This window comes from Callionymus lyra, chromosome 18 (genome assembly GCF_982586985.1).
Source record: "Callionymus lyra chromosome 18, fCalLyr1.hap1.1, whole genome shotgun sequence".
NCBI classification, from domain to species: Eukaryota; Metazoa; Chordata; class Actinopteri; order Syngnathiformes; family Callionymidae; genus Callionymus; species Callionymus lyra.
The window spans coordinates 14,052,512-14,078,907 of record NC_141835.1 but is presented as its reverse complement, the minus strand read 5'-3'; the positions used below and the strand labels follow the sequence as shown (position 1 = coordinate 14,078,907).

Below are 26,396 nucleotides of genomic sequence, written 5' to 3'. Positions count from 1 at the left end.
GGTTTGTTGCAAGTTGTTCTTGTACATGATGGTGAAGCTGGCCTGGTTTATCATTATGTTTCTATTCAGTTTGTGTCAATTGTAATTTTATCTTTGCCATTAGAGTTTTATTTTGGATATTGACCGGATTTACTTTACTTTTATAACTTGTTTCCTGATTGAACGATCTTGTTTGCAGCAGTGCTTAGAGTTGATGCTGTTTAGCAGTTGGCACACATTACCAACAGAAGAGGAGAGATAATCTAACACATAGAATATCGGTGAGGAGTGGTAATCTAACATGTAAAAGACAGAAGAGGGAAATTGTAAAACCTTTTGAAGGCAGGAGTTGGCAAACAATCTAACACTTGGACAACTGAAGAGAAAAGATAATCTAACAAATAGATTTCCACTCATCTGTTTTCTAACATGTAGAAGACAGAAGTTGGGAGAGTGTATGTTTTGAAGATGGGAGAGAATCTAACACTTGAACAACATAAGAGAAGAGAGAATCTAACCCACAGTAGAGTGGTAATCTAACATGTAGAATACAGATGGGAGGAGAACGTATAACCTATTGAAGACGGAAGACGAGATCCAATCCAACACATAATCTAATGCATAGATAACAGAAGAGAAGTGGCAATCTAACATGTAAAAGTGTGTGGAGCATATAATATATTGAACACAGTAGTGACGAGATAATTTAACACTTGGACAACAGAAGAGAAGAGAGAATATAACACCTAGAAACAGATGAAGAGTGGTAATCTAACATGAAAAAGACTGATGTGGGTAAAGCGTATAATTTATTAAAGACCGAAGAGGGGAGATAATCTAACAAATACAACCTTAATGGATCACAAGCCAGTGACCTTTTGAGCCGGTCCCAAGCCCGGGTAAATGCAGAGGGTTGTTTCTGGAAGGGCATCAGATGTAAAATCTGTGCCAAAACTAAATATGCGAAACACAACCATGACTTGTATACCAGATCGGTCGAGGCCGGGGTTAACGACCGCCATTGGTGCCAATAAGATAAAAGGCAACAATGTAAATTGGGCAACTGTGGTTCAAAGTCAAAGAAGGAAAGGAGGGTTCATAAAAAGAGCGAAAATTGGAAAGGCAAGAGTCTGGGACTGAGAGTAGGGACTTTGACTATTGGGACGATGACGGGAAAAGCAAGAGAGTTGATTGACATGGTGCATAGAAGGAAGGTGGATATACTGTGTGTCCAGGAGACCAGGTGGAAAGGTAGCAAGGTGAGAAACTTAGGTGCAAGTTGTATTATTATGTGAGACATGGAGTAGGGGTTATCCTGAAAGAGGAGTTTGTTATGAATGTCCTGGAAGTGAAAAGAGTGTCAGATAGACTGAAGTCTGAATCTTGAAATTGAAGGTGTGATGTTAAATGTTATTAGTGGCTATGCCCCACGGGTGGGATGTTAATTAAAGGAGAAAGAAACATTCTTCTGAGGTAGATGAAGTGATGCAGAATATCCCTAGAGGTGAGATAGTGGTAATTGGTGCAGACTTCAATGGACATGTTGGTGCAGGAAATAGAGGTGATGAAGAAGTGATGGCCAGGTTTGGTATCCAGGACAGGAACACAAAGGGACGGATGGGGCTAGACTTTGCAAAAAGGTTGAAAAAGCTGTAGTGAATACTTTTTTCCAAAAGTGGCATGAGCATAGGGTAAATTATAAGAGTGGAGGTAGGAGCACACAGTTAGACTTCATCTTGTATAGACGATGTAACCTGAAGGAGATCAGTGACTACAAAGTAGTGGTGGGAGAGAGTGTAGCAAGTCAGCATAGGATGGTGCTTTGCAGGATGAATCTGGTGACAAGGACGACTAGAAGGACAAAGGCAGAGCAAAGGACAAAGTGGTGGAAGCTGAAAAGTCAAGATTGTTCTATGGTTTTCAGGGAGGAGTTGAGAAAGAAAGGTGGACAGGGAGAGCTCCCAGATGACTGGACAGCTACAGCTAATGTAATCAGGGAGACGGGTAGGAGAGTACTTAGTGTGTCGTCTGGAAGTAAAGTATATAAGACTAAAGAGAAAGAGGTTAGCAAAGAAAAAGTAGGACACTGAGAAGACTGAAGAGAGCAGACAGGAGTACAGGGAGATGCTGCACAAGGTAGAGGTAGAGGTGGCAAAGGCCAAACAAAGGACATACGATGACTTGTATGCTAGGTTGGAAAGTAAGGAGGGAGAGAATGATTTATACCGGTTGGCAAAACGGAGATAGAGATGGGAAAGATGTACAGTAGGTTCGGGGGGTTAAGGATAGAGAAGGACATGGGTTGACATGTGCCACAGAAGTAATGGGAAGATGGAAAAAGTACTTTGAAGAGCTAATGAATGAAGAAAATGAAAGAGGGCAAAGGGTAGAAGAGATGACTCCTGTGAACCATGACAAAGCAGAGATTAGTAAAGGTGAAGTGAGGAAGTCATTGAAGCAAATAAAGAATGGAAAGGCAATTGATCCTGATGATATACCCGTGGAAGCATGGAAGTGTCTAGGAGAGATGGCAGTAGCGTTTCTGGTTGGACTATTCAACAAGATATTAGAGAGTGTGAAGAAGCACAATAGAGAACAAGTGTAATGGTGCCTTTTTTCAAGAATAAGGGAGATGTTCAGAATTGCAGTAACTATAGAGGAATACAGTTTATGAAGTTATGGGAAAAAGTAGTGGAATGAGAGCAGTATAATGCAGTCAGCATTTGTGAGCAACAATATGGTTTCATTTCTAGAAAGAGAACTACAGATGCTGTATTTGCCTTGAGAATGTTGGTAGAGAAATACCGAGAAGGTCAGAGGGAGCTTCATTCTGTTTTTGTAGATCTGGAAAAAGCATATGACAGGGTGCCGAGGGAGGAGCTATGGTACTGTATGAGGAAGTCTAGAGTGGCAGAGAAGTATGTTAAACTGGTGCAGGACATGTATGCCAACTGTGACACAGCAGTGAGGTGTTGTAGGTGTAACAGAGAAGTTCAAGGTGGAAGTGGGTCTACATCAGGGTTCGGCTCTGAGTCCCATCTTGTTTGCGGTGGTGATGGACGGACTGACAGATGAGGTTCGACAGGAATCTCCATGGACTATGATGTTTGCAGATGACATTGAGGCTACAAGGATTGGAGATAAAGAAGGTACAGGATTTTAAGTATTTAGGGTCGACAGTCCAGAGCAGATTGTGGAAAATAAGAAACATGTTAGCTGGAATGGGTGGAGAAATGTGTGAATAAAGAGTATCAGCCAGAATAAAAGGAAAGATGTACAAGACAGTGGTGAGACCAACGATGCTGTATGCTCCAGAGACAGTGGCACTGAGGAAATGCAGAGCTGGAGGTAGCAGAGATGAAGATGTTGAGGTTTCTTTGCAAGTGGAAAAAAAAGATAGGATAGGATCATGAATGAGTAAATCAGAGGATAAGCAAATGTCAGATGTTTCGGAGATGAGGTCAGAGAGAATGAAATGGTTTGGTCATGTACAGAGGAGGGATAGTGAGTATGTTGGAAGAAGGTTGATGGGGCTGGAACTGCCAGGCAGGAGGTCTAGAGGAAGACTGAAGAGAAGGTTTATGGATGTAGTGGAAGAAGACATTGATGTTGGTTGGTGTGAGAGAGGGGGATACAGAGAACAGGCTTAGATGACCCCTGAAGGGAGCAGGCGAAAGGAAAAGAAGAAGAAGAAGAAGAAGGGGAGATAATCTAACACATGGTCAACGGCAGAGGAGGGAAAATTTACCCCCCAAGAAAATTGAAAAAAAGAGATTAGAAAAAAAAATGTATCTTTAAAAAAAAATGAACAATGAAAGAATCATCTCCTCACCAAACGAGACATGACAAAAAAATAATCTAGTAAATTATCACGTGTAATTATGATTCAAATAAGAGAATCTATGCCAGTATGAAGGTGAAGCCTCATTGTTTCTAATGATGTAAGAGAGGAAAGAACCTCAAACATGACAAGGGGAAGAATCTTGCAGACAATAACGGTCAGATGTATTTAAAAACGGCTTCAAACTGACAGATTCAGGCCTTCCAGAGGTCATGGATGCCAGAGTGAGGATCTGAGGAGGAACTGTGAGCGATGCTGATGTTGGACACAAAATGTGCTTCTTATCCGATGCTGCAGCTGGTAAAGCGGCATCAATCCAACATTCCGAAACGAGTCGTCAAATGAGCTGGAGAGTCTGAGATTATTCTTCTGTCAGCAACTCGGTCATTACCGAGGGAGAGGGAGAAAAAAAACATCCCCAAGCTGAGGACGAAGTGCAAGCTGAGGAAATGAGTTGTTGAGCAAATGGCTTTCAAAGCAGTAAATCCAACAGGATTTAGGTCTCTGACAGTTGACCCTAACAAGAGGTCATCCTTAACTCTGAAGCTTAACTTTTCCACGTCCTTTCCTCCGTATTTCTTTGATTTATCTATATTTACGTGGTATATATTTTTATTTTATAAATGTTTTTTACTTTGTTTTTATAATGCTTAATATTTTTTATTTGTTTGCATTACGTATTCGATACTTTAAAATAATACATTCTAATTATTTAATTACAAACTGTAAGTCATTTAATGTTTTGTTTTTACTGGCAGTGTAAACCAAATCACAATAAAGTTCTCTATTAGAAACAATGGCTCCCCCCTCTGGTCAAGAAGCGGTAACGCGTTTCCTTGACGTCATTTTATTAGAAGAAACTCAATACTGACGATGATAAATAACTCAAATGCGGACACAATATTTACAATCACGTGGTACAAAACAAAGTTCCATTCACAGCACAATACTGAACCAGAACAACGAACATGTTTGGCCGAAAAATAAAGTTACTTAGTGTTCGGACAGAAAATAGCTTTGTCTATACCGCCCCCTTCCGGCCATTGTTCAGACGACCTCCTCGGATATTGATACGTATTTCTTTTCCTCTCATGATCACTTCGACTCACAGTTCTGTCAAAGTCTAATACTGCTCTTGACCTTTCACCTCTCTGCCTTCTTTACTACTCTGGTCTACCACAAACTTAAAAAAAAAAAGCATCAGGTGACTACAAGATGGTCTTAAAATGTACAGGTCTGGGACTTCCTCTCCGCCCAGGGTCCCTACGAGGACGAGTCCTCCTCGACCGGGTGGAGCGCGTGTCTTTTCAGGATGGTCTTCAGGATCTCCACCTCTCGCTCCGCCTCCTTCAGCTTGCGACGTAGTGTCTCGTTGTCTTTCTGGAGCTTGTGGTTGTCCTGGGAGACACAAACGCATCGTCAAGTGGGCCGTAAAGTTTGAGTCAAAGGGCCACATCTGGGCCTCACTTTAAGTCCTTAAGATGCTACGAGCACTCACCGACTCCAGGGTCTCCATGGTGGGTTTCCCGTCCTCCTCCACCTCTTTGGTCTTCTGGACCACCGACGCTCTATTCTCCCACTTGGCGCACGACCTCTGCTTCCTCTGAGGGACCGGACTCGGGCACGAGGGCAGGGCGGGGGGCACCGGGATCAGCAGGGAGGGCAGCAGGACGTGGCCGGGCTCGGGCGACGACGGGGATAGCGAGGGTCCGTCCGTCTGCGTCCCACTGTGGACCTGCTGGGGCTTCGGCTGTGGGCTGGCAAGAGACTCCGGGCTCCAGTCCTTGCCCTCGCATGGGGGGTACGGGAAGGGACAGTCCTCAGAACCTGGAGGGGGGGGGGGGAGTTTTGATGTTTGAAAGAGGAAAACTAAGATAGATCGAACTTCCAAGAATAAAAAGACAATGTCGCCTTCAACTTTCTGTTGGTAAATAGAAGTTTTATCTGGCCTGGGACCAAAGTCTGCCTTAAGATTTTGGCCCCTCATGAGATTGAGTTTGACACCCATGTGTTAGATTTAATGTGCGGTCATGAGGACATCTAGTGGAGAAATTATAAAAAGCACTATTCCCTTTTTTTATCTAATCTTGTACATTATTTTTTACCTCTAATGCCAATGCTAAGCTAACACCTAAACAACCTCATTGACGTAGTGTTGAGCAATAACTGCCGATCACTTCCTGGTATGAAAAAAAAAACGAACGAGAAACTCCGAGGGAGACTCTTAACATTTGGCATCTTCAGAGAAACCTCTTGTGAGCGAGCAGGTGGGAGGTTTCACTCTGACTGTGCAACAGAATACAGTTGTTGAGGAGGGTGGTGGCGGGGGGGGACTCCTGTTGTGGCTAAATAAAGAGAATGTCACGTTGTTTTGCTCTTTTCACTGAGATTACAGGAAACAATGTTTCCTCCCACTCGGCTTTATTTCTGCAGAACCTGCAGAGGCTCCAACATTCTGTCACTTCTCTCTACTTCTAGCTTGATTAGAAGATCATTAATTAAAAATGCTCTATATATATACACACGAGTGAGACCTCTGTTGAGTAGTATTAGTAGTTTTGGACAACTAGAATTTTGTAGAAAAAATATTGCGAAAGTACAACTCTTCTGACTCGCTCACATGTTTCAAATGTTGTTATTACTTCTTTAAAAAGTTCTCCCCTGTCTGAAATCTGGGCGAACGAGAGGTTACGAGAGCGGAGTCCAATTTGACTAAACTAACGGCTTCACTCCTCCTCCAGCCAGCTGTAATCACGCCTCGCTTTGTTTTTCCAACGAGTCACTTGGAGGTGAAGACTTCCGGGATTGACGGCGCTGCGTGACAAACCGTGATGTTTGACCAATCACAATAGAGTGGGCGGGGCTATGGTAAACAAGATTTCATCTCCAGAAAAAAAAAATGGTGTTTTCAGTGGGCGGGGCTTAAGTATATTTTCTAATGTAAATATTTAGATTAAAAGAGAGTTTTGTACAAACGGACACGCACTGATGAGTACAATAGAGGTCCAAGATCTATTTAAGACACACTTAAATCAACACATTAGTCGGGTTCACACCCACCCTCTGTTCCCGCGGTGACGGGCGTGGAGCTCGGCGTTGGACTGTCGGTGGCGGCTTTGGCGTTCTTCTTGCACTCGAACGCCACCTGGTCTTTGCACAGCTTGTGGCAGTTCATCCCGCAGTCTGGGACACACGGAGGGGAACGTTGTGAAATCCATCTTGAGTTTGTACGAATTACAATGCTAACCAGTTGGCTAGCTAGCGCTAAACAAAGTGATTCACGAGTGTTTTTTAATCAGTACATTTGGTTGCGATTATAACGCTGTTTAGGGCAAAAACATTTTGTTGATTTATTACACGCTGACGCATCATTTTGCCGGACCCACCTCTGCATCGGTATCCTTGTTTGATGACGCCCCATAACTGCCAGAGAAACAAAAAAAAAATCAATCAGAATGACGGTAAAAGAGTTTCACTTTTGGAGGCGACATACAAATCCAGAGCAGTTGTCACAGAAAGTAGGTTTCATGTAGGTGGTCTCCTGGAAGTTGTGGACGAATCCCAGGCCCAGTTTGGAGCAGATGACGCTGGCCCTCATGAAGTAGGCGGTGATCTCCTCTCGGCTGACCAGACCCTGTCTGTAACCAGACAAACCACACACGCGAACTATAATTGGCAGCAGAGTGTGAGAACGTTCGCATGTGTGACAAATGTTGTGCTTCCTGTTTAGAGGTCTGGTGGCGCTCGGAGGGTTCTGACACTCACTTCTCTTTGTCCATGACGCAGAAGGAGAACGGGAAACTGGCAGCGATTTTCTCAAAGTCGTCCTGGTGGATGAAGCCGTTCTGGTCGTGGTCGTAGTTCTTGAACACCGACTGTCGGAAAACGACAGCAGCAGCCGTGACTATCGGGAAAAACAAAACACTCACAGATTCTTCTTTGATTTTCGTTTACTCACGTCCACCATTCGCTGCACATGCTTGCTGATGGTCCTGGGGTCAGGCTTGGGGGCGACCCCCGAAGCCCAGTCCACTAACACAGGAGGTCTGCACGGAGTCGCTGGCTATATTTGGATCACACAGAAAAACAGATCAACAAATTAAAACGTTTTTTGTATTGCAATTGAACTTCCAGCTGCTACATGGAAGCAGTCATTACCTCCTCCTCTGCTAAAGGAACAATGTAAAGACACAATGACTGAGGATGAGAGGATACGGTCGACTCTAGCAGCTTTTAAAGCTGCTGTTTGGACATATTTTGGTTTCAAAACAGATGAAAGCTGTTACGACTTCGTCAAGAGTCATGTGGTCTGTAGATTCTGCAACACCAGAGTCAAGTACTCGACAATACTACGAATATATACTTGTTCCTACAGTATCACAATACATCTTACTTTTGCCCCTGTATCTTGATACGTATCATTAAGATTCTTTCCTATACATAACCCTACGAATTAAACAAACTTTTTTATACTTCTATATTAAAATATCCACATAATTGATCCTTCTTCTGTATAAATCTTCTTTAGGCTAATCTAATGTTAACTGTTTAGTCAAACCAGGGCCACAAAAACTACTTTCTGGGGCCCAGGCCTTGAGTTAGACACATAGTAGTTGATAATTGATCAATTTAATTAATTCAACACTGACTTTTTATAGCATCAAAATGTTCAAATTTTTTAAAAAAACATCACATTTCAAGCACAAACCCTTTTCTTTTTTTTAACGGAGTGAATCCAGTGTTTAATTCAATGCATAAACAACATTTATTGTTAAAAAATTCAGTGAACACATTTCATTTACACTTTATCAAATACAAATTTTGATTTAGATGGTGTAAAAATGCAGTGTTTTTAATCACGGTGACACAAATTTACTAGATTTATCTTGTGTTTTGGAAAATGCAGCAAATTACGTCAATAGAGTGGATCAGGGTTTTTTTTCTTTTGTATATCTGTATGTTTTTTATTAAGTATAACATTTATGTAATACTTTGTTTAATCCTGCTTCAGATATTTTCAGTGTCAACTATGATTCAGCTTAACTGTGAGTAAGAAAATAGTATAGAAGATGCAAGAGATGAGATGCAAAAACAATTTCCCCTTTCTAAAGGCTTTTAATTCATTTAGAACTTTTTTGTATTACAATCGATCATTTTTAATTTTTGAACTAAGCATTCAGACTTTTCTATCAGATATATTTTGTTGTTTACTTGTCGACGTGTGCGTCAGTGGAAACACTCACAGGTGCTCTGCAGTTCTTGGGCTCACGTGCGTAGGAGAGCTCGTAGATCTCGTCCTCGGTGTAGTACAGGTCCAGGGACAGCTGTGGAGGGGAGACGTAACGGGGCGTCAGTGCTGGACCTGAAAAGTGGGTCACGGTCTGAACAGAAATCTCTTCACTGAGAATTAATTAAATCACAACAATGCTGCATTCACACTCGCCCACTCGCTCAGACTGTCATCACGCCCACACCGGCGCTGTCCGCACGCCGTCACGCTCATTTGCATCTGCGACAAGGTAAATCTCTGGAAGAACTGTTTCAACCAAATGTTTAGAGAGAAGCCAGAGAAGGCTACTTATCTGGTCTCAATTGATTTTTATAATCTGCAAACTCAACGCAGCACTTCATCAAGTGTGCGAGTTTGATGAAAAATGCTTTGCTTAGTCATGTATATTATCGCTAGACTTCTTAAAGTGAGTATTATTTGAAATCTTTTGCTGATTTAAGACCCTAAAATTACCTCTTAAAGACATCGTTTATCTGCGATTTATCTGCTCTTAAAAATGTTGTGAGCCATCTTTAATTTGAATTCGAAAAGTCATCTTGATTTGCTGACTTTTCCTTGTGGTGGATTTGGAGTTAAGGGTACGGCGGGTTGAAGGACAAAAGGTAGTTTGATTGACAACCTTATCCATCTGCACTGTCCCGTAAGTGACTAAAATGTTTCATTTTGGTGTTGACTTTACTATAATAAGAACGATTTCTGTCTGTCCGTCACGCAAAAAAATGCCTCCTGGGATGTCTGAGATAGCGTGTTAGAGAAAAGTAAAGTGGGGCAGGTTGAAGGGTCACTGGGTAGGTCATGTTCCTTGACCCCAAATGAGGTGGTCGACCGAAAAACAAGTGGAGGTCGCTTTCAAGGACGAACGTTTGCGATTTTCGAAACGTTGCTGTGGTCGAACGTACAGACTGAGGACACCAAAATTCTAGGAGGTCACAGATCATCGTCTGAAATTTGTCGATGCAAAGATTTGAGTCGTTTGGTTGTACGAGGTTAACGCTACAATATCGAGAAGTTGGCCGAAAACATGCACGGAAATCGCCTTTTCGGAAAGGTAACATTTACATACTTTACTGCCATTTTGTGCCCAATTGGGCGCAAAATTGGCACCAAAACGTAAAATTTAAAATGTTTTCAAGTGCTAAACGTAGCTTCTGCCACCAATAAATTGCCTTTTTAAGGGGATTTAAGATGAATAGTAAGGAATTAATCCAGGAACAAAGCTCCAGCTCTACCCTTAAGAGTTCTCTTTTTATTTTTCTGTGTAGTTTAGTGACTCACAATCAATCTTGAACGCACTTCCAGCAGTTCTTTCAGTCAGCTGGGTTGCTAGGCAGCACTGTGGCATAAAAGTACTATTTGTGTTGTATCACTATGACATCAGGGATTGAAACTTTCGTCTGTTAGGAACAAACATGAAGGACGAAAAAGCCGACGCGGGTCAAACTACCGTTAGAAGGTGGACCAGGTCCTTGTTTGCGTCAAGCTTGGGCGGGATCTGCTGCAGCTGGATCAGGTCGTTAATGTGGTTGTAAAGTGCTTGGAGCTTTTGGACGTTGACTTTGTTGTCGTCCACGTAGTCCGGCATGGCTTCGTTGACCGAGATCAGGTCCTTGAGGTGGACTCCGAGGATGGGGATCTTGAACCCTGAGCAGCGGTTGTACGCTTGCCTGTAGTTGTCAAAGTTTCTGCAGGAGGACAACAGATCCGTCATCTCGTTCAGCACCTGCGGAAGCGAACGGACTTCCTCTCAGTCTCTTTCCTCGTTTTCTGGCCCGACGTCATCGTTCCCTTTTTTACCTTGCTGACCTCGCTGGGTACGTGCGACGTGGTGTCTTTCAGTCTGGATATGGAGCTGTGGCAGAGCCCGCCCACCACCGCCATTAGTGTGTTGTAGTTGTGCATGAGATGTAGACACTGTTGGAGGCAAAACGGAGAGCATCAGTCCGTCCGCACACACTCACATAAACACGCACAATTAAACTTGTTCCAGGTAGCTGTGGTTACATAAGCCACAATACTGCTGTTGCGTAAGCCCCTTGTATTGTTGTGCTTTTCTTCTTCCGTGTACTGATATCACTCATCCTTGTTTGAAGAGCTTCCGGGCCTCTCTTTGCACTTCTCTAATTCACACAGTCTCCGGCGCATTACAGTGTGAAATTCATTTCTGAGTTAAAACCAAACGGGTTATTTGGATGACAGTGCAAAAGCCCCTGCAGTGGACCAAGTCCCTTAATTATATTATTTCTGAATTTTCAACAAGATACATTTGCAATTGGTAAATAAACGGTCTGTCAATATTATTTTGAGGCTCTAAGATTCTGAAGTGACACTATTAATCTCTATTTATACATCTTTAATTTCGCTATTTTCCATGATGTTAATTTAATATGTTCATTAAAACCAAAAGTAAAGCACCAAAATCTGTGTCGCCAGTATCATTATGTATTATATATTTCTAAAGAAAACATGTTTTTTCTACCTTAAGCAGTTCTAAGTTATAGACGTCTTTTTTTTCTCCAATCGCTTCTTCCATCTCTAAGAATTTGTGGGTTCAATTCTAGCGCTAGTAGTTGTGACCCTGAGCAAGACTGTTAACCATAATTGCTCCTGATGGTGAGCTAGCATGCTGCGTTGCAGCCTACTCCTATCACTTTGTGATTATTTGCGTGATTGATTGTTAATTCCTTTTTTTTAAGTCTTTTCGTAGAATAAGAGTGTCTGCTAAAAACAATGAATAAATGGAAGTAGTGGACGGACCTTATGAATTTTTTAAAGTGTATTATTAATAAGAAAGAGTGGGCAATCTATACCTACAAAAGGATTTTGAGTCTCAAGGGTGCTCTAGTGGTCCTACAGTTTGTCTTGGGCTCAAAATGACTGCCACAAACTCTTGTGTCTGGACTAAGCCTGTTTTTTTTTACCTAAATATTTGTTTTAACTACTACCTTATTATTAGTCCAATAAGTCAAATTGGCCGTAAAATGATTCTAGCAACCTGTGCAAGCATGTTAAAGGTACAATATAACATTTAAACGGAATTACATGACCCTTGCATTTTTCATTCTAAATCATTTTTGTGGTTTCATATCTTATCAAAATCCCCTCGCGCTAAAGGAATCACTCAGTTATTCGTGTGTACGTCTCACACTTGAGTCCAGAGTGAGTGTCTGGTGCGCACAAACAGGAAGTTGCATGTAGCAGGTTTTGGTTAGGCCACTACCTGAGCCACGTGGATGAACTTGGTGAAGACTTCTGCCCGCAGCTGAGCCGTCGGCCTGCTCAGAACCATCAGCTGCACCCACTGGGAGACCCCGTTGCACAGCGCAATGGATCGCTCCATGGCCGGGATGTCCTTCATGCAGCAGCTACGGATGTAGTTATGATAGTCTACAAACTTGTGGTGAGAGAAGGGGGAGACGGCAAAGAGATCAGATGGGGGGGGATTTCCATTATATATAAAAAGAAAGTAACTAAAGCTGCATGTACTCACTGATATTCTGCAGAAGGACTTAAACTCCAGGAAGGTGAGATGGTCGGCCAGTTCGATCGGTTCCAAGTGGTCGAATAGAAGAGAGACTTTTCTCTTTTTGTTGCAGTGAACTCGTATCTTTTGACTTGCCTTCCAGGACCAGTCCCGCTCATTTCTACACACAATAGAATTCAGAAAAACTCTGTTACTCCAAGACCAGCTATGAAGTTACACGTGGTACTTCAATAATTAAATAATGTATATAAAGAAATATATTTTAAAATATACCGTATTTAATTTTTGATCAGTAATACTAATGAAGTTTGAACACTAGTATTCAAAGAGATACAAAATGAAAAAAAGGACGTAAAAATTAAAAATTAAATGTCAATTTTTACAAAGAAAATATAAACGGAAAAATATAATAATTATATTAAGGTAAAATATAATACATTAAAAATACAGGAATATTAGAAGGACTATTGTAAAAAGTATAATGTAATAAACAGCATAAAAAGTATCTGATATAGATAAGTTCCAAGAAGATGCCTTTAAAAAACAAATTGAAAATAAAGAAATAAAGTGAAACACTGAATAAATACACACAAATAATATGAAATGGGATTAAATAGGAAATGTTTCAATTTCACGAGGGTCGTCTAAATATGGCTGCATGTTTCTATAATTCCACTCCAGATAAAGTAAAATATAGTATTTAATTTGCGTATTGAGTATCCAAAGCGACATTTGATGTTGGACAGGCAGGAGTGAGAAGTGGGAGGAGAGGAATGACTCAAAAGCAACTTTTTGAAAAACCAACATGGAGCTCAAACAGTAATATTCTTTTTCCTGGCTGGCTCTTCTGTCTTGGGACGCTAATTGTTGGTTTTGCTGAAATTGAAAGTGTATCTTCTGCTCGCTTTAAGTCCCTATGGGCGGGGAAACGAAGATCATTTTCTTCTGCTGCCATTTTGACTTGATAACTGTATTCCTTAGCTAATAAAATGTGTCATTTTTAAACTGACTGGCTCGACTCGATGGAGGGTCCGAAACTATAATTGTGTATAAACATGGAGTAACTTTAGTTCCCCCGGTCGTGACGGTGAAGCATCATAGCATGTGTGGGCAGACAGCTGGTCCGACTTTGACACATACATCCACTTGGTCTCCAGGAGGGCGCAGAGATGCTCCTGTCCCTCCTCCCGGATCGTCTCCCGGAGCTGGTCCAAGCTGTCCGTCAAGCTGTGGTGCAACCGGAACATCATCCAGAATTCCTGGATCCAGTACCTAGAGGGACGGAGGGGGGACACGACACCTCCTCACCGATTCACGTCACTTGAACCGCAATTAGGCGGCGCTAAATAAAGACGTGTTAAACGGACCTGATGAAGTAGCAAATCTTCTGGCACTCCTGTGGCTGCTCGCTGTCCATCGCTGTTTTGAATGTGAAAATGATGGTTAAGGATTTTCCCAATTGCCTTGAAAGGGTGAAGACATGGTGTTTGTCTTATCGTTACAAAACAACATTTTTGTGGGACTATCTTAAAAGGGATTGATGCTACATTAATTGACATTTAGCCATACAAAAATGGCCAAATTGACAAACGCTTTCGCACCCTCATTACAAATATAATTCTAAGATACCTACATCAGCTAATCCTCAATCCTAGGTGACTTTGTAAGCTTTGTAAGTTGATAAACTGACCCCACTAGTGACCTCAAACTAAACTAGACCACAGTGAATCATACCCAGCTAAAGGACCGGTACAGCAACCAGACCATGGATTAGAGATGTCCGACATTTTTTTTGTTCTGTTGCCGACTTTCTGCTCTTAGTAACGGTAGTATTCCATGACTAAAGGGACAAGGAAAGCGCGCTGACTGCTTACCAGACTTCAATATGGCTATCAACGAGTGGAATATCAATAAGGGAAATGTTACCACTATCGATGCCGCACAGCTTTGATCTGGTTTCGCTGAACACTCTGAATGATACAGTCCGGTCACAATGTTTACGAAGAACACCTACCCTAACCCTTATCTCACTGTGACTACATCAGAATATCATTCGAATATCTCTGACAAAGATAAAAGTGCGTCTTGCATTCTTCACCTGCTGCTTAGGACCGCAAAAGAAGATAAACATATGGTTTGTTCCATTGCAGCATCTTCCAACAACTCAGGGAATAAAACGCAACTAAACCAAACAGAAGTGACATTTGGCAATGTGGGAGGAGGCATGGAGAGAATGTGTTCGGCATCACGGTATGAATCATCCCAGAATGCTGAAGGAGCTGATAAGCATAATGTACAAACAGAAACGGAGCTAACCTTGGATACCTTTCGCTGCTGTAACGTCACAGAGATAACTGACCAAGCCTTGTACACAAACAAGACGTGTTTATAAATAGACTGACACTTGATTGGCAGGAATCATGTGCAAGTGAAGCATATAAAACAGGCTAATTGCATCATGGGTGTTGAAGTGCGGCCCCCTCAATCTTGAGGCCAGACGGTGATGAGGGCTATTAGGCCCCTCTGTCTCTTCACTCATTCTCGCCCTCATCTGATGTCACCCTTCCACCATAGATCTGGAATAAGTAGGTGAAAAATAGCAGAGGGGCCACTCGCCATTGAGTGCAGTGACGTAGTTGTGAGCGAAGAAGAGGTCTTTTGAGCAGCAGAGGCGCTGAGTGTATTTTTAGTTGTTGAGGGAGTCGTCCATGAAAGGGGTAATTAACACCTGAAATGCGGAGAGAGCTGCTTTTTGAGCGGGCAAGTTCCCCTGAGGGTCTTCATGACGTGCGACTCTATCTCGCTAAAGGTGGTTGAGAATAAAAGCTCTTGCTTTGAGGGAAACGTAAGGATAACGGTTGAATAAGGCACGTGATGATGGCCGTGCTAACCTGTCTTACCTTTAAACCCCTATCCGACCACTTTAACTAAAAACAGAATTTATCCTGCTTATCCAATTATGGTTAAAAGGGAAACATCCACTATTTCTGTGTGGAAGGTATCCTGGACACATCCTGACAAGATGCACAAGACATCTCTTGAAGCTTAAGTGCAGCCGTTGAGTCACTCCTGAAATACTTATATCTGGTAATGTTCCTGGCCCTACCTGTAGATCCATTTTATAATGTCAAAACCCAATGACCATTGTATACTTGAAACATCTGAAAGCAGAGAACCCTGTCATTATGATAGTACCATCAGGTTATCACACATAACGCAGCGCCGCGAAAGTTGGAGACAATGGTGTACTTGGACACAAGAAGGTCTGGATTCTCGTCCATTGCACAACTTTTCAAAATGACATAACATCTTTGTTATGGGGAGTAGGGTGCTGGTGATTAGCGTCAAGTAAAGTAGTGCTAGTCGACACAAGCGCAAGAATTGAGTAAATAGAGTATGAGTAATCTAAACCGATGATGACTATGAGTTCACTTAGAACCTTTACCACTCAAAGAGCCGTTTGGACCTGTTTCCAAAAAACCCTGGAGCCGCAAAACCCTTTTGGTTTTAAATTGTAATATAATTCCATATTATGTTGACTTTCTTTATGCTATATATGAAATAAACTTTATACAAAACGTTAGTTAATGATCTCCAAATTCAAACTTCACTATTTTCAGAGTAATCTGCTCCGTTTTTGAGTTATAGGCAAACATTTTTGTTAATTTTCATGTGGCAAATGAAGCTTTACTTCATACACTTAAGAACCTCAAAATACCTCCATAGTGCTGGCCTGTAACGTCCATCTTGTATTGAAGCCTCGACATGAGGATTTCTTCAGAAAAACACTTAAACAAGTTTATATTTTAGGATTGTTTTGAGTGAATGATACTAGGTTTTCAGCCTAAATCTCTTATGTCAGACAGTCAAGCAGTTTGAAGGTATTTTGATGTTATTAAGTGTCTTTTTGGACGAAGATGAAGACTAAGACAACTGAGCTCTAGTCGCTACATAAAAATGAATAAACATTTTTGTCTATAACTCTAAAAGAACAGATTACTCTGAAAATAATCCCAACCCTTAGTTGACATGAGGCTGAAAATTGAATTTTAGTTGAACTATCACTTAGCTTGGCATTGAAAATGATCATAACAATGTTTTGTACTGTATATTTACTGCAGTTGTTTAACTTAGTCATTGTTGTTGTTGTCTTTTCTTATGTATAGAAATATATGACTGTGGAGGGTTTACATAGAATATACTGTACATCGTAATAACTTTATCATCATCATTTCAAAAATGCAGAATACAAAATAATAGGACATTCAAAACCAAACTATTTGACATTCAACTTAAACTAAGTTATTATACTGTATATGTTTGTAACTGATTTGCTGAAAATTACGAAATATTTTCTAGTTAGGCTAAAAGAAAATATAGGCCACCAAGTTTTTTCAAGTCTGCACAAATTTGAAATTACATTTTTGAACAAACCCAAGGAAAATACGATAATACGATTGTTTTGCGTGTCACTGTTCCTTTAAGAGTGAGACAGGTGAGGGAGGGGGGAGCGACGAGTCCTGTGCTGATGATCGTGAACTAATGTTGATCTTATATCAGCAAAGTTAGGTCTTACAGTAACAGTTTTTATTGAATAAAAAGTAAACGGAAGAAGAGGTTTTGCACGTTGTTCATGCATCATTGGAAAAACGCTACGAAACAATTAAATAAAATTTGCGTACAGAACTGGAAACTCTGTTGGTCATTCTTTCTCATTGTAATTACAATTAAAAAAACCTGTCTTTGAACCAAAATCTGATTAAGCGTTTTTTTTAAGTTTTTTAATCTGAAACCAAACCAAAACCGTCCTCCATCTTTCAAATTTTCACACAAAAAGGCTTCAGTCTCCTCTGTGACCCTCCATCTATGATGTCTTATGTTGACGACCAAAGTAGCACATGGCAGAATCAATGCTGCTGGGATTGCATAACGGCTCGCCCCGTGGCGACTTTGTTCGAGACATCTGAAGGATATAGAGAGCCGAGTCTGTCCAGGAGGTCGCTGGAGGAGACCAGGAGACAGTGCATGGTCAGGGTGATGTTCAACAAGTGGCTGCTGCCGCACACACAACCGTCCTGATCTGCAAGACAAAACGGAGAAAGCGTCTTCTTTAGGAAAGGAAAGTAACATTCGAAAGGTTTTTTTCTTTCAAAGTATCTTGGCTTTCGATACATGGATAAACATGTTTATGGTTAGTTACTCTGATGTTAGTCCACAAAAACTATGTTTAATACCGTATTTTCCGGACTATAAGTCGCAGTTTTTTTCATAGTTTGGCTGGGGGTGCGACTTATACTCTGGAGCAACTTGTGTGTGAAATTATTAACACATTATTACCGGTATATCATTTCACATGTTATTTTTTACACTAAACCGCAAGAGGGCGCTCTAGGCCTGTGTTGATAATTTCGACATAGAAGAGGAAGCACCGCATTTTCTACCTCTGGAGTTAGCAGAGTTGTTTAAAAGTGACACCGAGGATGAAGATATCATTGGATTTTAGTTATTTGGAGTTACACGGATGGTTTGGTAAACTTCTTAGCATGTTATTTATGCTATAGTTATCTGAATAACTCTTAATATGTTATGTTAACATACCAGGCACGTTCTCAGTTGTGTCATGTAATGTAAGCATACCGTACAATTATTCAGCCTGTTGTTGCCTCTATTCTATTTTTATTTTAAATTGCCTTTCAAGATGACATGTCTGTTCTTGGTGTTGGATTTTATCAAATAAATTTCCCCCAAAAATGCGACTTATACTCCAGTGCGACTTGTATATGTTTTTTCCTTCTTTATTATGCATTTTATGGCTGGTGCGACTTACATATAGTCCGAAAAATACAGTAAGTCAAAACAATTCTTGAGTTCTAATTCTTCGTTTGTTCCATAATACATTCAATTCAATAATTCAACTCCTAGATGGATAGATAGATGGATAGATAGATGGATGTCAAGCATGAAGGAGAGATCTATTGTGGCATCTTATGGCAGAAGGACCAAAGGACGTCTTAAAACGTTACGTTCTGCAGTGCATGGAGAGGAGCCTGCCAGGGTTAGTCTTCTGATTCATAGTATTCTTCTTATGGCAAATTTTCTTTCTCAGCTTTCATTTATCTTTCTTTTTTTTTGTTTTCCAAAAGGCTCCAGATAAACTGCACATATTTAAGATCAACACTCGCTTGATAACTTTAGAAAGACAAAGATTGAACACTTTATTTGTCTCTGGGTTACAATGTTTGGCAGGTGATCTAGTTTTTGGGGGGAACACTCGCATGTCGTCATCAGAGAAATGTCCTTTTTCCTCCCAGTGTGTGAACGACGGCTCTCCTTTTGTCTCCCTACCCTTTACTCTTTCCCTGCGTTTGCATCACTTCCTGTCTTTGTGAAGACAACACCTTTCCCTCCGCTAAACTCTTTTTTTTTCTTTTTTTTCTATCTCCTCTGCGAGACTTTGACCTGCGGCTCGCGGGTTCTCGTAAAGAGGAAGGCCGTTTGATTGCACAGCGACTATTGTGTTTGTAAACTGCAGCCGGAGAGTATTGTTCCCCTCGCGGTTTGTACAAGCGACACTGAGAACATCCGCCGAAAGAGGACCCACGCCGCATCACCTTGGAAATACCTCGGAAGCCATGGCAACATATTTTCCAATCTTTGCTATCTGTAGCTGACTGTCCTCTCCAGCTGAAGCCCACTAATCCAGCCTCACATCCTGCATGAGCTTTTGCTAAACCCAGTCAATGTCACCAGTTGGATGGAAAAATAAGTTGTTTTTTTTTAAACACAACTCTACATAAAGGGGAAACTCATGTCTCATTTGATGTAGAAGGGAATTAGGGAAATGCAAATGCATTTCAACTGCTATGTTTTATTATGTAATATAATATCAATATTTTAATTCAATTAGAGTTTGTTTGTTGCACTTTTTTTATCTTTTATTAATGACTTGCTTTGTCAATATTCTCTTGATTCTTTACTTCTAACTTCAATATTCTGATGTGTGTTGCTCTATTTTTTACTTAGTTTGTTCATGTTGTCAATATTTTCTCGATTTTTCACTGGTAACTTCATTATTGTTATGTTTATTATCTACATTTTACTTATCTCCTTTTTTACTTGTTACTTTATTATTACCATAATTACCTCTCTATTTATCTCTCTATTTTGGTGAAATCACCATTATTTTCCCCCCATTATTATACTTTTGAATCCTGAGCTCATCATTCATATTTGGTAATGATTTATTTCACTTTATTTCATTATTGATTTGCTGCTAATAAACCCCATGCTTTGTTGGTTAATGCATATTTTTTTGTTTATAATTGTTATCACTTTGAAAATGCATATAAATTTGACTCCGTTTATCAATGTTTATATTATTATTGTGACCATCTAAATTCACATTTGTCAGTGTTTAGCATGAAGGGGTAATTTATTATTTTGACTTTGTATCTCATTTGGATTATGTATTTTATTAGAATCATGTACTTATTATTTTTTATATTTTGACCCTTTATCTCTATGGTTTATTTTACTTTAATTTAACCGTAATACATATTTTTGACTCCGTATCATAACATTTAACTCCCATTTCAAACTATGACTAGAACTATTTTATTAAATTTGAAATAAAATCATAATAAACATTACTAAGCATAGTAATATTTTGGAATGTGTATGTATTTAATGCATTAAATGACAATTTTCTTTTTTATTTAGTCTATTCTTTACTTGATTCTGTCTTCAGCAGAGAGCTCGCTAGATAATCGTTAAAACGTTGAGTGGTTTCTTGAAAAAGATGCTTTTTAATGGCGCAGCAAACACAGTGGAGCGCCACAACCTGCAACTTTTTTAATATCCCACTTTGTTTTGTTGGATATCTGCTGGGAAAAGAGGAGGCGTATTTTGCTCTTCATATCTCATTTGGAGCAAAACAAAGAAAGACGGGTCAGTCTGAACCACCCCACAGCTGATAAGTAGTTGTGTAAATCTTTTTCGAGTGAAGTTCTAAACAGTCCTTGAACATGACTGAATACTGAAGAAGTGTCTTCTGGTCCATTCATCGGGGCGTCATCGCCGGCTCTTGTATAATCCTGCAGGTAAGTTGTTTTCACCGCAATGAAAGACCTGACCTTGTATTTCGTCGACTCACAGCGCGCCGAGTGAAGCTGAAATCACGACAGGAAGTCGTGACTCTCCACCGTTGCAACATTCCGTATTTTCCCAACTTTTCCGCCACAAACCCTCCCAGTACAGGGTTAATTACCGCAGGAAATCCCCTGTGGACTGGAAAATTAGGGAACCCGCCCATCGCAGTGTGATCCAGTACAGGGATTTAGAACAACATCCGTCACACTGATCCTGGCCTACATTGAAGGTTATCTTTGTAATTCATCAGCCTTTCCTTGTTATGACAGACACTGGATGATCCCTTTGTTCAAGGCTGTATTTTGGATACAAAGAAATTTAATCCCAAAGGACCTTTTGTTTACAATACAACAAATAAGTGTCACCACCACTCTTAAGCGGTGAAGTTTGAAGGTAGCAATGATGTCACCGATCATTGATCCGGACCTCATCGTGGTCTGTTGTTCAAAGGCTGGTCCCGCATCTGAGGTCTAATGTCTAGGTAGCTGACCTTTAGGCCCCAGCTGGACCAGCAGCACTCTCAGGTTATCCTTCAAATAGCTTCTACGCGAATGCTTGCATTTGAGAAAAGGGCAGGATTTGTTGCTCCTCGGGGGGGTTTCCCTGTGATGTGGACGCTTCGTTTCAACCAACCGAAAGGAAAACGGTTCTACATGGTTTAAGTGTCCAGGGCCACAGTCGATGCAGTGGAAACAATCAAGGGCCAATTGTAAAGAGAGTATCATTCAGAAGTTCCAAATAAAAACTTCTATATCTGCAACTATCATTCTTTAGGAACTATCATTGACATTTATGAGCTTGACTTTGTGGTGTTTCCCTGTGATATTGTCATAAAAAATGCCATGCATTTTAAAAACTATGTTTAGGACGAAAAATATAATATACTATCTTAATAATATAGTTTATAATGAAGACAGTTGGCCGCAAGGAATCTGCCGCACTTAAGCCCTTATTTTACTGCCGCTAAATTACCACGATAAGTAGGTCTGCATAAGTAGGTGTGCAGGATAAATAGTTTGTCCTGTGATAAAACGATCCTGCAAAGAAACCAGGAATAAATGGGAATCAGCGTTGGACCATTGCAGAGTGACAGCTTGTTCACACCTTTATTATATCACCTAATATCTGCATATTATGGCACGAGCATCCTTCTACAGATACAACATGCGAGGAGTCCAGATCCAGGTGGAGAGTTACATCTGCACTCTGGCCGGGGAATCAACTTCAAGATCTTACTTCACCAATTGTACCTATTCATCATCTCTCATCCCTTTCAGAAGTATTTTCGGAGATGGATGAATAAATGATGATGTTTTTTCTTTCTTTCCTACAACTCCGCCCGCTGGGTCTATTACTCGAGCATCATCACAAACAAGCCCGAAATAAGCAGCAGCAGCAGCAGCAGCGTCACTATTGCCCGGTCCTCGCCCCCTTTGTGGATAAATGTAGTTAGGGGATGTCATTTTATGTGCAGCCCATTGTAACACCTCTTCATTGCTCCATTTGTGTAACCAGGCAACGGCCATTTGAAAGCCCTCTCTTTTTTTTTTTTTTCTCCTCAGAACAGCAATCACCATAACTGTGAGAGCACTCCAGACAACTTGATGAAGCTAAAGATCTTCGCCTGATTGATCCTGCCTCCTCAATCACAGCCCATTGTTATGAAGGTATTAGATAGTTCAATGCGTTCAGGAAAATGTACAGTTGTAGTAACCGTGTTGGTGGATTTGTTGTATTCTCATTAAATGTTTGTTTTCTTTTTACAAACGTTTGATTTTTGTGAACGTTTACACCCCGAATTAACTCATCTGCAAAATACTAATCTCGTTAAGATAAGTAAACACAACAATGGAAATTCAGAAATATATTCAGTTATTATTTGTATATTATAAGACAATGTTTTTTTGAGTAAACTTGACTGAAACTTGACTGGAAGTAACGTCTGGACATGTCAAAAGTCACATTTCAGTAATAATCAATAGAACAGAAATAATATATATATAAATTATTTTTTCTTTTTGCGAAGCCCTGTTACAAATGCCCGGACCAGGACTTGTGCATCGAAGCAAAAATATAACAATAAACATGACTTTAAAATTTGCTTTTATGTAAACACAAGAACGATTAACTAAAAACAATTCTTTACTTTTGTTAGCTTTCTTTGTTAGTTAGCTTAGGTTAGCTTAGCATTGCTCTCAACTCGTTTTTTTGTTTATAAAAGAAAAAAATAATTACTAGTATACAGGTTGTTTTTTTTTGTGAACTTGGCTGAAATGAACTGTCAAGAGTTACATTTCAGAAAGAAATAATCAATAGAAAAGAAATTCAATAAATTGTTTTTCTTTCTGTGTGGCCCAGTAACAAATGCCTCGCGAAAATACATGTCTTCAATGTTGCTTTTTTTTTTTAAATCCATTAAAAATTGACTAAATAACAATGATTTTTAATTTGTAGGCTAATTGCTAATCATTGTTTTGGTAATAAGCTTATGTTAGCTTAGCATAGCTCTCGACTCCATTTTTTTATAAGAAGAAATAATAAGCAAATTGTAAAGTTCCCGACTATACAGGTTTATTTTTCAACCAAAATCGACAGAAAGTAACGTTTTGACGTGTCAAGAGTCACATTTCAGACAGTAATAATCAACAGGGAATGAAATAAATTGCTTTTCTTTCTGTGTGTCCCTGTAACAAAATGCCTCACGGGCCAGTACCAGTCCCCAGTCCACGGGTTGTGGACCATTGGACTAAAACATAACCCAAACAAAATAAACATACAATTTCGCTTATCATTGCTAATCATTGCTTTGTCTCTCAACTCTTTTTTTTAATTAAAAAAATGATAAGCAAATTATAAAGAGTTCACTAGGAAATGTGTTGTGGTCCATTGGACCAAAACATAACTCAAACAAAATACACATTCAATTTTACTTTCTTTTTTTTTAAATCTAAGAACAGCGAACTAAATTAACAATGATTTGTAATGAGTAAACTAATTGCTAATCATTGTTTTGATAATTAGCTTAGGTTAGCTTAGCATAGCTCTCAACTCCATTTTTTAATTAAAAAAAAAAAGATAAGCAAATTATAAAGAGTTCACTAGGAAATGGGTTGTGGTCCAATTGGACCAACATGTAAACCAAACAAAATACATAACTTCAATTGTACTTTTTTAAAAACAAAACAAAAAATCCAAGATCAATTAACTAATTTAACAATGATTTAATTTAGTAAGCTAATTGCTAATCATTGTTTTGGTAATTAGCTTATGTTAGCTTAGCATTTCTCCCTTTTTATGTTCATAAAAGGAAATAATAAATAAATCATAAAGAGTTAACCAGTATACAAGGTTTTTTGTTTTTTTTAGTAAACTGGTCTGAAAGGAACTTTTGAATGGGTCGATATTCAAAATTCAATTATTAATAGAACAGAATTCAAATAAATTATTTCTGTAAAGTCCCTTAACAAATGTCTACCGTACCACTTTACTAAAACACAATCCGAACCAAATACATGACTTAAATGTAGCTTCTTTTTTTTTTTACAATTGACAAAACTAACAATAATTTAAATTAGTAAGCCAATTTCTATTGTTTTTGGTAGTTAGCTAAGGTTAGCTTAGCATCGCTCTCAACTCAATATTTGGGTTTAAAAATGGAAAAAAGAAGATAAAAGTAACGATAATGGTTATCATAATCAAAAAATAAAGGCATGGTTGAACTTACCAAAAGACTGCAGACATGTTTGGATGAGCTCCTGCCAGCTCGCCCCCTTGGTGAGGGGACCGAGGGACGCGGAGGTTTTCCCCGCGTTAGCCTGAGCGTGCCCGGGTTTATGGAACCTCTGAGGGCGGCCAGGTGGAGAAATCCTCGGCTTGGATCCTGGGGCCACTTTCCTTAAAACGATGGAAAAAACATATTTAAGAAAAACAGAAATAGATTTTAAATTCCTTCACGCAAAGAGCGTAAACTTTTGTGCGTAAATATAAAAGAAAAAGTATTTTATTTTCTCTCACCCTTCGTCTTTGGCTCTGTCGTCCGGCGCTATGCTCTCGTTCTGGTTGCTCTCCTTGGTCTGGCATCCCATGGCGAGGTACTGGGCGACGAGCGGCTGAACCAGACTGTCCATCTGCGTCCTCCTCGCTGGGAGCATCGGGTGCGTGTGGTGCCGGGATCGGTTCTCCAGCGAGGACTCGGCAGCATAGTGGGAACCACTCGACGCTCGTTACACCGTTAAAGATCCAGCGCGTCTGAGGGAGTGGGCGGCCGCTGTCACTCACTCACCCAGAAGAGGGAGAGAAAAGAGAGAGAGAGTTGATCCTCCATGAAACCTTTTTGGTGGTTAGTTTAGCATAGATTGACATGTTTGAAAGATCTCCCCCCCCCCTCCCCCCCTTACACCTACATACGTGTTGATCTTTAGTTGAACTCGATTGACATTCATTTATTTCGTTTGTCAGTAAAAACAAATGTTATATATTCGTGCAGGCTTTTCCCTGATTCTTCTGTGTTGTTCTCTGCGTTATCTTGAACTTTTTAACTTTTTTACTTTTTTACTTTTTTTTTTTTACTCTTTTAAGAAAAATCTTAAGACGTTCTTATTTGTTCAGGCTTTTCCTTGATTTTCTGGAACTCCTGTTGTGTTCTCAGTGTTATCTTGATCTTTAAAGTATATACTTTATTGAATATTGTTTGATTGTTTAAGCGCTTTGTGACCCTGGTCTAGAAAAGCACTATACAAATAAAAATGACTTACTTACTTACTTACTCTTTAAGTATATATTTTATTGGGTATTGTTTTGATTGTTTAAGCGCTTTGTGACCCTGGTCTAGAAAAGCGCTATACAAATAAAAATTACTTACTTACTTACTTACTTTTTAAGTATATATTTTATTGGGTATTGTTTTGATTGTTTAAGCGCTTTGTGACCCTGGTCTAGAAAAGTGCTATACAAATAAAAATTACTTACTTACTTACTTACTTTTTAAGTATATATTTTATTGGGTATTGTTTTGATTGTTTAAGCGCTTTGTGACCCTGGTCTAGAAAAGCGCTATACAAATAAAAATTACTTACTTACTTACTTACTTTTTAAGTATATATTTTATTGGGTATTGTTTTGATTGTTTAAGCGCTTTGTGACCCTGGTCTAGAAAAGCACTATACAAATAAAAATTACTTACTTACTTACTTACTCTTTAAGTATATATTTTATTGGGTATTGTTTGATTGTTTAAGCGCTTTGTGACCCTGGTCTAGAAAAGCGCTGTACAAATAAAAATTACTTACTTACTTTTTAAGTATATCTTTTATTGGGGATTGTTTTGATTGTTAAGCGCTTTGTGACACTGGTCTAGAAAAGCACTATACAAATAAAAATTACTTACTTACTTACTTACTTTTTAAGTATATATTTTATTGGGTATTGTTTTGATTGTTTAAGCGCTTTGTGACCCTGGTCTAGAAAAGCACTATACAAATAAAAATTACTTACTTACTTACTTACTCTTTAAGTATATATTTTATTGGGTATTGTTTGATTGTTTAAGCGCTTTGTGACCCTGGTCTAGAAAAGCGCTGTACAAATAAAAATTACTTACTTACTTTTTAAGTATATATTTTATTGGGTATTGTTTTGATTGTTTAAGCGCTTTGTGA

The 26,396-nt window shown here is 39.6% G+C and overlaps 1 protein-coding gene and 1 pseudogene across 1 annotated transcript; both read right to left on the bottom strand.

Moving 5' to 3' along the window:
• Positions 1-1,392: 1,392 nt before the first annotated feature.
• On the bottom strand, positions 1,393-2,921 carry LOC148060589 (uncharacterized; annotated as a pseudogene).
• A 1,730-nt stretch (positions 2,922-4,651) lies between these two features.
• Positions 4,652-24,968, bottom strand: LOC148060588 (RAS guanyl-releasing protein 1-like). The gene is made up of 17 exons (XM_087779809.1): positions 24,754-24,968; positions 24,464-24,633; positions 17,566-17,671; positions 13,959-14,021; positions 13,732-13,863; positions 12,598-12,751; positions 12,328-12,501; positions 10,905-11,021; positions 10,555-10,830; positions 9,064-9,144; positions 7,779-7,883; positions 7,586-7,695; positions 7,314-7,458; positions 7,207-7,243; positions 6,881-7,003; positions 5,319-5,647; positions 4,652-5,218 (listed from the first exon to the last, which is right to left on the bottom strand). Exons 1-17 carry the CDS (start codon positions 24,888-24,890, stop codon positions 5,084-5,086), a joined length of 2,394 nt encoding a protein of 797 aa, XP_087635935.1. The 5' UTR covers positions 24,891-24,968; the 3' UTR covers positions 4,652-5,083.
• Between the last annotated feature and the right edge of the window lie 1,428 nt (positions 24,969-26,396).